Source organism: Ursus americanus, chromosome 15 (genome assembly GCF_024610735.1).
Source record: "Ursus americanus isolate L20-20 chromosome 15, mUrsAme1.1.p, whole genome shotgun sequence".
Lineage (NCBI taxonomy): Eukaryota > Metazoa > Chordata > Mammalia > Carnivora > Ursidae > Ursus > Ursus americanus.
This window is the reverse complement of record NC_142141.1, coordinates 39,338,974-39,354,275: the sequence shown is the minus strand read 5'-3', so window position 1 is coordinate 39,354,275 and position 15,302 is coordinate 39,338,974. Positions and strand designations below refer to the sequence as shown.

The following is a 15,302-nucleotide window of genomic DNA, read 5'->3' as shown; positions in this document are numbered from 1 at the left end:
CCTGGGACTCCAGGATCATGACCTGAGCCGAGGGCAGACACTTAACTGACTGAGCCACCCCGGCACCCCCAGACTGAGTATTTTTGAAGAGCCTAATCCCAACACATTTATTTGTTGGATATCGTCTTTTCAGGTTCTGAAATCAACGATGGATGAAGAAATTTGGTTTTGGAGTAACTGAATTTCTACTCAACGGAAAATGGAATCATTTTCCAAGGGAGATATTGTAAGATGCCCAAGTATAAAGTGATAAAATTACATTTACATGAAAAAAATTACAATTGTACATAACATTTTCCATTGTTCCCATGACCCATGGGGACAGGGTGAGAGCCGGGTGCTAGCCCTGGCGGACCGTTCAGCGGGATGCATAAACAAAAGTTTGTCCTGACACCAGTATCTCCTTTGGCAATTCATCATGAATCAGCATTAGACACCAGTGAAAATTGGGAATTCACAGAAAGTACTATGTGCCCTGTCTATCTAATGAAGTGGCTGACATCATTCTTCTTTGCTACGGGGCCTTTTTTAAGCTATAAAAATAATAAGCAAGGCACTTTTTTATATATTTGCAGGCTAAATGATTCATGTACAATGTCCCTTTAGCAATAATGAATCATCTTGTTCTCCCTAGATTTGAGTGGGTACCAGAACTAAAGAGACCAGCACAACCTTGAGCTGGATGTACCAGCAGAAGCCTTTTTCAAGAGCACATGCCAGCCTGTGAATTGGTCACGGGGGTGCAGGAGCAACCACGCCGCTCTGAACAATGAGAATCAATAAGGATATAGCAGCTTAAAAATATCTGGGCATTACGTTTGGTGAAATACTGCATTGGCCTGTGTTATAACTATCAAAATACACTCATACAAGAACAAGCTACTTGATAAAATATTAATGGTTGAGGGATTTGTGTATCAGATCCTCTTGGCTCCCCCTGGCTCCCTGCTGTTGGCCTTTGGTCCGTCCTCCTGAGGTGGCAACCAACTTTGTGAAAGCACAGCCCAGCCCACTGGCCTGCACCCCCACGTCCATGCTGTGTGCCTCTCACCTCCTGACCCTGGGCTTTTCTTGTTGAGACGTGAGACACGGTGGGGCCTGCCCAGTGCCCACACATGAATAACCCAGGACAACAGGGGATAGAGGCCATCTGTGAGGGGACTTTTTACCCAGCCCTGAGAGATAGGAGCCAGTAGATCATCTCCTCCCTTCTTGGCCCTGGACAAACTACCCTAAGAGGCAGTAGTTCACACAGCTTTTAGAAGGCCTTCTTTTGAGAGTGAGCAACCAGTTGTTCCTGACCCCAAGCAGGAGTCCATTAGGACACATGGTCAGTCTGGTAATGTACCACCTCACATTTGATTCCCCCCCTTCCCTGTCTCCTTCCTCTTTCCTATCACTCCTACTTCCTTGACACTGTATTTCCTAATAAAGTATTAGATTTGGCCTTAAGACTCTATTTTCTAGAGAATCCAGGATATGACAAATCAGAGTGATGGCAGAATCTGTCTATGGGAGAATTTTCTTTGTTTTCAGCATCACTGATACAGTTATTTATGTAACAAGTAAACTTTGTGAGAACAATAAATCTTTCCCTCATTTGCAGTTTGACTTTTTTGTTTGTCTCTCCATCAAACAGGCTGGCCATCTGGCAAACTGATCTGAGGATTGACAAGATCTGAAACTCACAAAATCAGGCTAAGCTTCAGGCTTCAGGGCATATCAACTCCTGATTGCTTCAGGAAAAGCCCCAGGATCCAAGGTGTTGGGACCCAAAATTGCCTTTTGTTGGGCTTTGTGCCTCTGGGATAATATTGGTATTTGCTCTATTTTCTTTTGACAGTATTTGAACTTTTCTCTTCTGAGCACAAGACAGTACACATTGACCACACGTCAATTAAAGATTAACTTTTAGCAGACTTAGAGGCATTAATGGCAGAAGGGTACCAGAACTAAAATATATAGAAACACTCTGTAAACCAATGGATACACTGACCATTGACAATGAATATATCTTACCTTTGAAATCAAAAGAAAACAAACGCTATTTTTTAAAAGACTAAAATAAGTAGAAGAGAATATAACTGACTCTTACCAGGTCCCAGGTCCCAGTGGCCCAGTGACAACAAGGGTGACTGTTGCAGGTCGCGGTGGGCATGGGCCTTTTCGTCCAGTCACAGAGACCTCCCGGACAAGTCACTGCTCTCTCCTGAACTCCGCCTCCACAGGACCGGGAACACTGATGTAGAACGGGGACAAGTTTAGATAAAAATCACATGGTGACATTTTCAGTGATAAGGAAAGACCTTTTTATTATCATTTTTGTTGTCTACAGTGCTGGTGTCTATACTGGAATCTGTGCCAGGTTCTTCACAATGACCACCTAACAGTGGCGAAACAAAAATTTAAGAGCGAGAAGGAAATTAATAAAGGACATTCTGAGGATACGAAGAGGAGGGAAAAAAAAATCAGAAGATGCCACGTAGTTCAGTGTAAAACAGAATGTCACACAGAAGGAATTCTGTTTAAAAACCTAAATGAGTGGTCATTCCAGAATGGACGACATGCTATCTGCGTTCTGCCTTCTGACACGAGTATCTGGAAACCAAAATGTAAAACGTAGACGTTTTCGTTATGATCAGCTCCAACAGTCCAAACAGGAAGCACACATTTGCAATGGAATTTTATTTCCCCTTAAAATGGGATTCAGTCTTCCTTTCCCACTACAAAATGCTTTAGAATTAAATTTGTCCATACTTGGAATAGGAGAATTGATAGGTTTGCCCCGGGGTCTGATACGCTGAATGTAATGCTCACAAAAATAAATTTGAGATGACAAGCTGAATTCCTAAAGGGATACAACTCTAAAATGTGTCAGGTTTTTGCTCACTAGTAGAATTTTATAAGACCTGTTGTCTCATTTTCCTAAGGTTTCTAGGAGGAAATTACATTATCCACCAAGAATCTTTGAAGAGTACTTTGAAAAATCTTAATTATGGTATGGTAACAACAACAGCAACAACAAAATAATAGCGGTTGGCAACATCTTGCCCATCGCATCAGGCACAGCGTGAGTGGTGGTGCCACAGAAAACAGGATAATTACATGCAATCAATGCTTTCTGCTCAATAAAAGAACTAATCTATTGCTTTCACCATATTCCAACTTTGAGAGTCAACATGGATTTTCCCCATTTATTCTGTTTTTAACCCTATATGAGGAGAGAAGAGAGGCATTCCCCCATGTGAGGTCATCACACCTACAGGTATGCATATATTCAGGGCCACCTGGCCATGTAATCTCCAGGAAAGGAAGTGAAGAAAGTCTACACCAATGGTTCTCCAAGCGTGGTCTCTGGACCAGCAACTTTAGCAAATGCACAGTTCTGAACCCATCCCAGACCTCCAAACTGGACACTCTGGGGGTGGGGTCCAGCCATCTGTGTGTTGACACCCCCCCCCCCCCCGGTGATTCCGAAGTGCGCTACAGTTTGAGAGCCTCTCCTGTAGAGACATCCCCACAGCTGAAATGCTTCCTCCCTGCTGGAAGTCTGGGCCAGCTGACATACCGAAGGGGCCCACAATATTCCCATGATGGCAGTCTGCTAGTGTGCACGGACAAGGCAGCATCATGCACTCCTGGGTACTCAGGGTAAAGAAGCTAAGGGCGCCCAGACCCTCAAATCGATTCTTGCATTTTCCATCTCCCTCAGAGGGAAGTCTTCCAACTGTGTGGTTTGCCCAGAACAGAGTACTACTTCAGAAAGGAGGGTGGTGGGAGCCCTTCAGGGAACAGCTCCTGACGGGGGCTCCCAGAACACGTCTTTTTCATACCCAGAAAGCAGATCTGATTGCTCATCTTTAAAAACCTGCCGATGGCATTTCTCTCACAAGGCTCCTCTGCAAATTCCTGGATTCTGAAAGCTGTCACCAGGCTCATCGTACGTGGAGGACTTGGAGGCCTAGGTCCAGAGCATGGGAGTAGCAGGCACTTGATGTGCTCTCGGGCTGAGCAGGTAAGGAGGAGAAAGAAGGGACAGTGGGGGCTGCTGCCCCAGAAAGCACCAGGTACTGGCCCAAAGCCTCAGGAATCAGCATGGCTGCTTGACACGTAGACAGGAAGTGGCTTTGGGGGGATCCAGTCTTCTGTAAGCTATGACACTAACTCTTGTCCTACACTGTGGTTCACCACCTTCCTTTCTAGGGCACGTGGAAGGTTGGTTCCCCCCCGACCCCCAGAAATAGTTACCGATTCCCTCTTTCTCCTCAGTTCACTCTTTGTTCAATGCCTGCTGAGCAAATTTCTGTGGTAGAAAGAGCACAGACACTGGAGTCTGCCTCGTGCTGAAACTAATATTCCACCATTTATTTTCTAGTTGTGTGAACTCAGGTAAGTTTCTTAATCTCTGAGTCTCAATTTCTTCACCTCTACAATGGAATTAATAAAGCCTACCATTCGGTTGCTGTGAGAATTAAACCAAGTGTCGTAGGCAAAATGCCTAGCCCGTAGACACACTCAAAATATGCTGGGTTCTTTTTTTCCTCTTCTTTCTACCACCCATGGATATGGTTTTTGGAGCTGTTAAGGTATTTGCCTATTGGCAAATGAGATCATCACACTTGACCAAAGAGCAGTCACTTTACTTTCATGTACTGAAGTAGGGCAAAGACCCAGTGGAGCCTGGGCCCTCACAAAACAGAGGACACCCACACAGGCACAAACACACTTCCGTTTATTTGTGTAAACAGTGATCTGGGCATTGAACTGAGAGCTGGAACTCTAAAATATGCTGTGTGTGGAAAGGAGCTGGCCACGAGCCCCAGCTCAACCGCAGAGGCCTAGCAGAGGCATGTGAGGGTCTGCCCTCAATGGTTCTCCTCAGAGTGGTCTGTGCGCATTTCCCCAACACAGACCCCAGTTCTGCCCAGTATATCCACTGGGAGACTGGGTTGTGCTAAAACACTGAATTGTCACAGTTGAAACCACACAACGTGGTCTTCAAGTTGACCTGTTTGGCCTCCTCCATACAGTGCTGGGCCACTGAATGAAGGTCAGTCATTGTCACAATGCACGTGTGGTCTTCCCTCACAAGGCAAGACCCTTTAGACTCACAAGGTAATACAGAGATTCACATTTGCCTGGCTGTGTGGCTAATGTATCTGGAGACCATACCTGGCTCCAGGGCTCCACCTTCCACTCCTCACAGGGCTCCATGTTGCAGCTCATGCTCACGGGGGGACGAATGCCAGCCAGGAACTGACAGTGAACTGGTCTCAGGCTGCGGTGGTCCCGGCTGTCCGCACACTGAATCTCCCGGATCTGGAAGCCCCCACTGCAGTTTCTGGAGCACTGCATGGAGAGGGAAACAAAAGGGGATACCTGAGTCCCTGGCATCAGGCTTTCATTCCCCTGAATTCCAGGGGATTCTGCAGAGAACCATGAGGTCCCAGGCTTCCAGTCACGAAGAAGGGTGAAGTCTAGCTTAAGTGACCTGTTTCCTTCACAGGCCCTGGAGAGGGAGTCACTCAAGCAACATCCAAAGATGGAGCTGCCCATGTCAGAAAACACAGGTAGGGAAGTATAAGAACTGGCTGGCAAGTCCTGTTCTGTCACTCACTTGTCATGAGCTCTGAGGCAAGTTACAGAAACGTTCTGCCTCAGGTATCATATTTGTAAGCCGGGATAATAACTGCATCTTCCAGGGCTGTGGTGAAGATCACGGACCCTTGGGTTGGGTGTCTGCTGGCCCAGCGCCTGCCTCAGTGGGCAGCCTGTCCCTCTGGTGTGTAGTCATCTGGGTGAATGAGGCTGCCCACAAGGGCACGTCTCTGCCAAAGCTACACTCATCTCTCCCACAGAATCCTGATGAAAACCTGTTTGCTCCATGACTCTGAAGGCAGGGTGGGTTACCCTTTGTCAAGTGAAGGGCCTGTATGAGGGAAATAATCGGAATCACTGCTCAGTGGTTTGACTCACGCAAGTGAGCAAACCCTGTGCTTGGCCTTACCACCATCCTGCGTCCCATAGCCGACATCATCTGCCTTCATCACTGAGAGTTTGCTCAGCACAGGCTCATGGAAAGCCATTACGAGGCCCTCCTCACTGCCCCCCTCCCAGAAGCCCACACCTTGCATAGCAGCCCCTGCATCCTGCTGGGTCTCGGGAAAGAGCATGGTTCACCTGCAGGCTGCTGACTCCTTGAAGTCATGATAAACACTGATGCACTAGAGGCCCCTAAACCAGAGTTTCCATGGCCTGTTCGGAAGTAGACCCACTCCCTGACCTCTTGGACTTCGGAAGCTACTCCATTCTCCACCTAGATTTACTTGATCATAACTCGAGCTTCCAAGCCTTAGTCCCCAGGGTCTTTAGAATGCTAGTGCCCGCCGAATCCCTTCCATTCATCTTGCCCCTGCCTCCTAGTCTCTCCTGGTCCTGTCCTTGCCTGGCCTGTCTTGTCACCATCCACACTCAGGTGGGGACCGGAGTAGGAGGGATGGGGACAGACCCCTGTGCTCCTCAGCCCTTTCCCCCAGACTCTCTGTGGGTTAAGAGTACGTCCCTAGGGTCCTTATGTCCTGAATGTTCCTCCCTCTGTCCTTCACATTACCTGCTACTGCTCTTTAAGGCCTCAGCTGAAATGTCATCTCCTCAGAGAGGCCTTCCTGGAATGCCTTTATCCAAAAGAGGCTCCCCCCCTTGTTATTTCTCTCAGCTCCTTCTCTGTTTCTACCACAGGAACCCAAAATGTGGAACAATTTTTATTCATTCTGTGTGTCCTTTCTCTTATGATCTCACTGCCATGAAATTGGAGCCCTATCTGCTCTAGTTACCACTGTGTCCCAAGCACCCAGCATGGTGCCAGGCATGGCACGGATGGTCTGCACAGGCTTGCTGAATGCATGAACGGATTCGGAGAAATGGGTAACCCGGGGGTGGGGGGTTCGGGTGGGCTAAAGAGACCTGTGGTCACTGTGGGGATGATAAGCATCTTCACCTTCCCCATCCTCCCAGCTTTTATCTCATCAGCAGTCTTGGCTGAGAGAATGTACCAGCAAGAAAGTGTGCCCATTGCTCTGGGTATGTTTGGCCCCCTCTCTACATAGTGAACAATTATGATCTTTCTGGCTACGGTGGAATAGTCTTAATTGTAGGCTTTGGCATCGTGAAAGAAAATTCCTCAAAACTTTCAGGAGAGGTACGCCCCGAAGCACAGTTCCCCCTTCTGTCACCTGCAGATGGTACCAAGTCACCTGACTTCACACCTTGGGCTGTCACACAGAAAGATGCTGGCCCATGTGACAAGGGACAGACTGATGCTCTCATGCTTCCATACATTGAATGTTTAGCTTCTTAGAAATAAATGACACTTGCCAACAGCACCCCTCCCACACACGAAACAAATAAAAAACCTCACTTTCCTGGGTGCCTGGGTGGCTCAGTCAGTTAAGCATCTGCCTTTGGCTCAGGTCGTGATCCTGTGGTCTTGGGATCGAGCCCGGCATCGGGCTCCCTGCTCAAGGGGGAGTCTGCTTCTCCCTCTCCCTCCACCCCTCCCCATCACTCATGCTCACTCTCTCTCTCTCAAATAAATAAATAAATAAAACTTATTTTTTAAAAACCTCACTTTCCTGCCATGTGGTAAGGACACAAAGGAAAAAGTAACCATCAGTTTGGAATCAGCCACAGAACAAATGAGGAAACATGCTAATAATATCCACACAAAGCAGCCATTTGTTTGACAAAACAGATTTCTGGGAAACAGCACGTGGTAAAGCAACAGGGCTGTTTATTAGGACAAGGGAATTTTACAAGGTGTAAGTACGAAATGGGATTTTATTTTCCTATTTTTCATTTGTTGCTGAAATCTGTTATTCCAAAATTTCATTTTCAAATTAGCATTCCCCTTTTGTTATTCACATTCAGTGGGAAATGAACTTTATTAATATGCTGAAGAAAATAACAAGGGAAGACACTCACTGAATCTATGACTTTTTCATTCCATTTTCAAAACGGCCTTTTGTTCAGTTAGCAAGAGAGAAGGGGCAGGATATTAAATCACTCCACTCCTAATGCTGTTTTGCCTTGTATGCCAAATGCCAATTATTATATTAATTTTCTTATTGCCCCTAGAGAAGGGTCGTTTGGATTCATGTTTCCCTAACCCGGAGCCTGTGGACCAGACTGAGGAGAGGAGACAGACTAATAAGAACAAAAAGCCTGGCCCAAGGCCCTACTGTGACCAAACGGGCCCATTTTCCAGTTCCCACCTCAGCTCAACTGGTGTGATCAGCAGACCAGATCAAGTTAGAATGAAAAATACCCTTAGCTTATAGGGGCCATTGGCAGAGATCAAATGAAATCACAATTCTCCCTTGTGTTGTTTTTGATTTCTGAAGTCATCCTGATACACGTTCCATGTTGGACCCACACAGAATGTTCAATCAAGAATGGTGACGTGCTCGAGCATAGGGTTGGGAGGCCAGCAGACTGCACTCAAGTGCGACCCTGACAGCAAGTGGTCACCTGAGTGTGGGTTAATCACGTCTCATCTCTCAGCCTCTGTTTCTCCATTGGTGTGGAAAGGAGGATAAACTAGAAGATCAGACTATCCCAGCATTCCGGAGCGGTATGAAGTATGTGATCACAGCATTTGTATCCTGTTCTGATGTCAGAACACTTCCTTGCTTTCCACGTTGAACCAAATACTAAATTGGGGTACAAAAAAATTATTTTCTGTTCCTTTCCTTATGCTGAACAGTTTCATAAGACCCTTAAGATTAAATAATTCATTCCAAAAATTCTAAGTTGAACAACACCAAACTTCATCCTTCCATGTCTTCCCCCATGCCACTCCCACTTCCCTTCCAGTTATTGGGCATTTCTATGTTCCAGGCTCTATATTCCAATCCAACAGGAGGGGAGAGTTACACAAATAAGTAGAAGGAATAAAGATTATATTTATATACAAAGATTACATCATAAGTTGTTCATGATCTAGTGAGGGCACAATGGAGAAGGTGGGCGATTTCACCTGAAGAGCTGAGGAAAGGTCTAAAGGAAGGAGCCAAAGTCTGAGGTGAAGCATGTAGGGTAAGTAGATGCCCGCTCAGCCGGGCAAACAGGGTGGGGGACATTCAGGATGGAGGGAACTGTACAGAGGCACAGTACTATGAAACAAGGCTTGCTTGGGAGCAGCGAGCTGACCAGAATGCTAGGGCGAAGAGCGGGTTGGACCGAAAGATGGGCAGGGCCACCACGGAGAGCCCCACGGACATCAGTCTTCACTACAGTGGTCTTGGGTTCATGCTTCCTGTGGTCCTAAATGCTTCTAATTCATTGTCATTCCTCTATTTTGGGGGGATCCCTTAACCTAAAACATTCGGGGTTGTCAAGAGAGGATGACACCTCAGGCATATAACAACTTATATCAAGAATAAAATAAATACAGTGATTTTTAGTATATAATGATCTTCCTGGTACTCATGTTTTGCTTCCTGGGGACAGAGGATCCCCTATAACATGCAATTCTATGTTCTGACTTCTGCACACTGGACTTTAATACATGTTCCTGAGAACATGTTATGTATCAAAGCTGGGGACGGTCCGCATTTAGCAAGAAAGGGGCTCTTTCCCTATTAAGTTCATTTCTAAAAATTCAGATCTGAAAAAATGTAGCAACACCACTGACAATCTGTAAAATCTAATAAACACAAAGGCAAGAAGGAAAATAAGACAGAAAGACTAGCAATATAGACGAATACATTAGCAAATATTTGAAACCCAAGACCATAAGGAAAGGCTGCCACTTTCTCTCATTTTCCAGCAAAAGTCAACAACTGCTAAAATAAAATGGCGACCCTGCTTAGAGGGAAGACAGAACATACCACGAAAAAAATGCAAACATGTTTCTGATTCATTTCAGAAATATTCAAGATCCGTTAAGACTTAATACGGGAAGGGCTCATTCTCAGAAAGCCAACAAAGGGGCTGTCGAATCAGCAGTTTACAAAACTTCAGAAGGTGCAGGCATCAAGATGTTCCGCCAGGCGGTGAGTGGAGCTCTGGGTGATGCATTGCTTTGGTGTCAAAGCCACTGGAAGGCTCTTCAAACCCATTTTGTCACTTCCTGGATTTCCTGCATGACGACACTCCCTCTTTGTTCCACATACAAATTTTAATGCTCTGAAACTGGCATGTGTCTTACAACTGATGTACATATTTATTGTGTGGTGTTCCCTTTCTTCCTGAAAAGCTGTCATTAAATGGATGATGTGTTCCTCAGCTGATGGCTTCTTAAAACTGGGAGTGTTTGGTAACAGCTGTGTGATCAAGCTTTAGTGATTTAAACACCCTGAGCTTTCGTTTCCCCAGTGGGAACTACAAAGAAGGTTCTGTGCTGGATGAAAATGGAACTGATTATCTAAAGCTCTTGTGTGATGCTGGGCACATGATAGTATCTGGCGAGTGCCAGAGCCCAAGGCAGGTCAAGTTCTCCAAAGTTCATGGATAATTTGAGCACCTTGTCTGCTTAATACTGGGGAGTGGACACCTGCTCCAGCCAGTCCTGTTTGACAGGACTTTCTCCTCTGTCACCTGTCCACAGGCCTTCCACCCCGAGTCCAGGAAGCCAGAGGTTAGTAAGCACCTAAGGGCCAATCCTAACTTTTATCTGGAGCTCAGAGCTTGCCCAGGATGTCACCTGACCAGTCTTTTACCATTTACAAAGCTGTTTCACCAACATTCTCTCTTCTGATTCTTATAACAACTCTCTGAGGTAAGTAGAGGCAGTATCAACCACTTTATTTCTCAGAGGTGAGAGAAACACAGTTTCTAAGGTGAATGGACCAGTGTCATACACTGGTCATGACAGAGCAGGGCTGCCAACCCAGCTGTGTCTCATCAATCCCAGCACTGCTTTTAGGATTCGATTCTGCAGAACTGTCTTCCCAAGCATGCCTCCGGGACCAGCCTGAGCTCTACAACCTTAACTTTGCTTCAGACGGACTGATGCATGAAGCGGAAGCAAGCCACTCTGAAAGACTGCTTCTAGACACAGTCTAGGGCTGAGCCTAAAGGCAGAGGGCGGAACGCAGAGGCCTCTCCTACTCTCACACACACGGGAGCAGGTCCACAGCAGCTGTATCGGGCTTCCTCAGGGAGCCGCGTGCCGCCGGAGACAGAAGCCAGGAAAACAGCCACAACTCAGCAGCCGTCACAAAGGGAGGGGCTTGCTGGTGAGTGACCCAGAGGCCTCAGGTGTGCTCCCTGTTGGCTCGGGGCCGGCCGCGGCAGACCCGCAGTCCTGTGAGGATTCAAGTGTCTGTGGATGGTAGGTGGGGACTGGGGGGGGATAATGTAGGAGATTCAAGGTAAAATTGGAATTCTTCCCTCTAAGAAAGTGTCTATGAAAAGGCAAACCATCAACATGGCAGAATCTAAACCTTCTGGATATTTAAAGGCAAAAAAAAGGGGGGGGGGCCTACGCTCCTACTCTAAGTTTCAGAGGTTTGCCTCTGAGTGTGTCTCGAAGACCTAACGGAACGCTGAAACGAAGAAGGCCTCCGGATCTTTCCTGGTGCGTGATTTGGACTTACCGATGATGGAGCTAACATCTACAAGGCTCACCGGCCTCTCCAAACTTTAAGGTAGCTTTTTCTTTTCCCTTCTGCATCTCAGCTGTCCAGAGAAACTGACTTCCAGAGAGAAGATGGGACCTCAAGGGTGTCCTAGCGTGGGCAGTGCTTGGCAAACAGAAGGTGCGTGCACAGCTCACACCTCCGTACCTCATCCTCGGCTGTCAGCCCCACCGACAGGTGTCCTGCAGCCCGGGCACATCCCCCAGCGGCTGGCTCAGCCCCAGGCCAGCTTGCACCTGGTTAGTGGCCCAAAGCACCATGGCTAACTAATCCCCAAAACCTGATACAGTCTTTCACAAGGAACCCTAGGGCAGCACAGCAAAATGAGTAACCACAGCCAGGTCAGCAGAAACAGTAAAACCACACTGCAAAAAGATCAGTATAGGAAATACACTTTGAAAGACCAATTTTTTTCTTTACGTTTGCTTTCTTCTCATTTGGGGTCTGGCGGGTGAAAAAGTTGGCTCTGTGAGCAGCTGCTGAGTCATGACGTAATGATACACGCGATGATGTACAGTTTTCATTAGAGTGCTACATTTAAGTAATTCAGAAACAATGTGGCATGCTGGTTGAGCAGTTCATTACACTAATTTAATGCTTTATTGCAGTTTATCTGGGAAGGGAGGAGACCGGCAAGTAAAAACATGTGGGTCCGTGAGAACCCTGTACGTGTTCGGAGACTGTTGTGTAACTTCGAGAGGGCCTATGGTGATGGCCAGGATTTACATCTCCTCGGTTGTGTCAGAGAAAAGGGAAGAAGGGAGGCAGCAAGAGAGGAAGGGAGTAGACACACCTACCGCCGCAAACGCTTAGGGAGGCTGTCCCCTCCAGGACACTGCCGAGCCCCGTCACTTACCTTGCTCCAGTTCCCCACTCGCCAGCTGGCACAGGGACGGAGGTGGCACCTCTTCGCGGGGTCGGGCTTCAGGACGGCGGCACAGTCAGAATCCGTCCCGGTGCTGCATTCCACGCTTCGCCAGTAGGCCCCCAGCCCACAGCTGGTGGAGCACTGTGGGGGGAGGGGGACAGAGAGGACAGAGGCTGAGGGCCGCTTTCTCGGACATCCCCACCACACCCTACAGTCAGGACTTCTCTGCCTTGGAGTCTCACCTAATCGCCCGCAGAGCTTTTTACAAAACTACCAGCGCTGGGGTCCCGCCCCAGACAAATTAATCCGAATCTCCCTGGGTGGGGCCTGGGTGGGCCTCAGTAGAAAAGAAATGCCCCGGGTGATTCTAATACACTGCCAGCGATGAGAATCCCTGATGAGCACGTGAGGAGAAGAGCCGATGCAAGGGGAACTTTGCTTGTCTTTAAAGCCCATCGTGGCGGGACTGTCTGGGGGCTGCAGGCAGACTGCCTGCCGCATTTCACATCAGTGCTGTCAATCTGAAGGGGGTGTCAGCTCCACGCATCTGCCTGTTAGAACACTGCAATGACCTTATGTCCCTGCCTCCTCTCCACGACAAACCTGTGGGTAGGCTGGTATTGCCACAGTGCAGAAAAAACCCCATGAGGCCTGGAGAGCTGGCTTGACCAAGGAGTAAGCCTGGGGCTCTCTGCCTCCAAAATGCCGTACCCTAGCCGTTAGAGCAGTTCCTGTCGAACTTCGGGGTCCACAGGCATCCCGCAGGCACCGTGCTAAATGCAGGCCTGAATCAGCAGGTCAGGGCGGGGAGATGGCGCATCTCTCACGGCTCCCAGGTGCTGCCGACACCTGCGACCTCAGACCGTGCTTGGGGGTTGCACAGATGTTACAACATGGTGCTTTTCCCCACTTGTCTGGCTGGTACTGTACAGCCCATTCCCCACATGATGTTGTTCTTTATTTGGAATTCTTGAATACCTCAGGTTTAGTATTGGGGTTACCTTGAAAACCACCCCCCCAATTTCCTTTATTCTATGTGCTTCATTCTTCCATTGATTTTTCTTGCATCCCTTCTCCCCCGCTCCCCCTCAGAAGGGGGGGCTCTTCGTACACATGTAAAACACAGCTCTGGACTTATAAAAGAAAAGTGTGTTAGTTCCATCTGGGACATCTTTGAAAGCTCCTTTTGCTGAGTTGTAAATAAAAACCAGCCATAGGTTTCTCTTGCTGCTATTTCATCCTCCGTATAATTTCGTGTGTCATGTTGTGCAAGCTCTTATGTTGGACATAGGTGTGACTCTAGGTAGAGAACTCTACTACAGAATCATAGAAAGGGAGGAGTAGAACCCAGCCGAGGTCGTCATTTTTCCAACTGGCTCATTAACAGAGGTAAGTTCTCCTCCGGCTTCAAGTTCTTTAGGATTTGGCTTATACCTAAGTCCCTAGCACTTTCTGCGTTGTGCTGCATCATGCAGATGTGTGACAGAGATGGAACTGCTGAAGAGCACGGACTGCTGTCATAGGGCGATGGCACTGGTGGCCCACACGGGGCACGCCATGCTCTCCCTCAGCAACGGGACTTGGCAGCTCTTCTCAGCAAGTGTGGGATATACTCCCCCAGGTCTTGCATCAAGGCTGTTCCCGTGACTTTCTTGGGCCAATAAAATGCAGCAGGTGATGTGCCAGTTCTCAAGAGGACTTGCTAGTTTCAATTCTCTGTCTTGGACCCCTCGCTCTGCCATGAGAATGAAACTGGGCTAGCCTGCTGGAGGATGAGAGCTCATGTGCAATAGAACGGGGGGACCCAGCTGAGGTCACCCGAGACCAGCCAGCCTGCAGCTGACCCTCCAGCAGGTGCTTGGCAAGCGAGGCTGAGATCCGCTGAGCTCGGCCCCGATCAGCAGAACCTCCCAGCTGACCCACAGACTCGTGAACAAAACTCTGCACTTTTGTGGGGGCTTGTCATCTGGCATTATTGTAGCGATAGGCAACTGAGACAAGTACGGAACAGGTATCTTTCCTACGTTTTCTCTAGCCTCTGAGACTCGGGGTACAATGAGAGTTCTGCAGTTGGCTAATCGTGTGATCTTTTGCAGTTTCCTAGCTCCCTAGCCAGTAAAACTGGTGATAACATAAGGGCCACAGAGATTCATGCACATGGTCAGGACTCTACAAGTGTTACCTATTAAACACACGCAGCTGTGAGGTCAGCATTCTGAGTCCCACTTTCCAGATATCTGAGGCCGAGAGATAGAAGCCACGTTCAAGGCCACATCGTCTATTGTTAAGTTCGTATTATGACAGAGAGAAAAATAGATTTGCCCAACCCCAGGAAAGGACCTAGTGAGACGGAATTCCCAGGTTAATGATAACCTGGTAAGTCTCAAGCGATGTCTAGGATTTTTTGTACCATATTTGTGTGGCAAATAAATGTGTGTTGTCTCTGGGGCTCTGACAGATCCAGAGCCGGTGAGCAGACATTTAATTCCTTTTTGACAGTTTCTACGGAGGCAGCCAGCAACAGCACAAAGGGAAAGCTGATGGGGCGGGGGCGGGGGGGGCGTGGAACACAGTAAAAGTGAGATGGGGTTCCATCAACTGCACTTGTATTGGTTTCAAACTGAGAGTGGGGGATCAGACAAGGAAGGAGGACACTGAGGAGGGGGAGGGACTTCCCTTTGTCCTGGAAACCCTCATCCTCGTTACAGCTAGTGGCCCTGTGACCACTGATGTTCCCGGTCAAGGAGCAGGTGTCGGAATGTTCAGAACTAGAGCTAATAAGGAGGGCTGCATCG

At 47.9% G+C, this 15,302-nt stretch overlaps 1 protein-coding gene across 1 annotated transcript in view; it reads right to left on the bottom strand.

The window, feature by feature from the left end:
- Nucleotides 1-15,302, bottom strand: part of ADAMTS12 (ADAM metallopeptidase with thrombospondin type 1 motif 12) — a 288,146-nt gene that overhangs the window by 14,490 nt on the left and 258,354 nt on the right. Inside the window, exons 20-22 of the mRNA XM_045787203.2 lie at nt 12,496-12,648; nt 5,173-5,349; nt 2,096-2,239 (exon numbers count right to left, since the gene is read on the bottom strand). Coding sequence (XP_045643159.2) covers nt 2,096-2,239; nt 5,173-5,349; nt 12,496-12,648 — 474 coding nt within the window. The remainder of the gene's footprint in view (nt 1-2,095; nt 2,240-5,172; nt 5,350-12,495; nt 12,649-15,302) is intronic.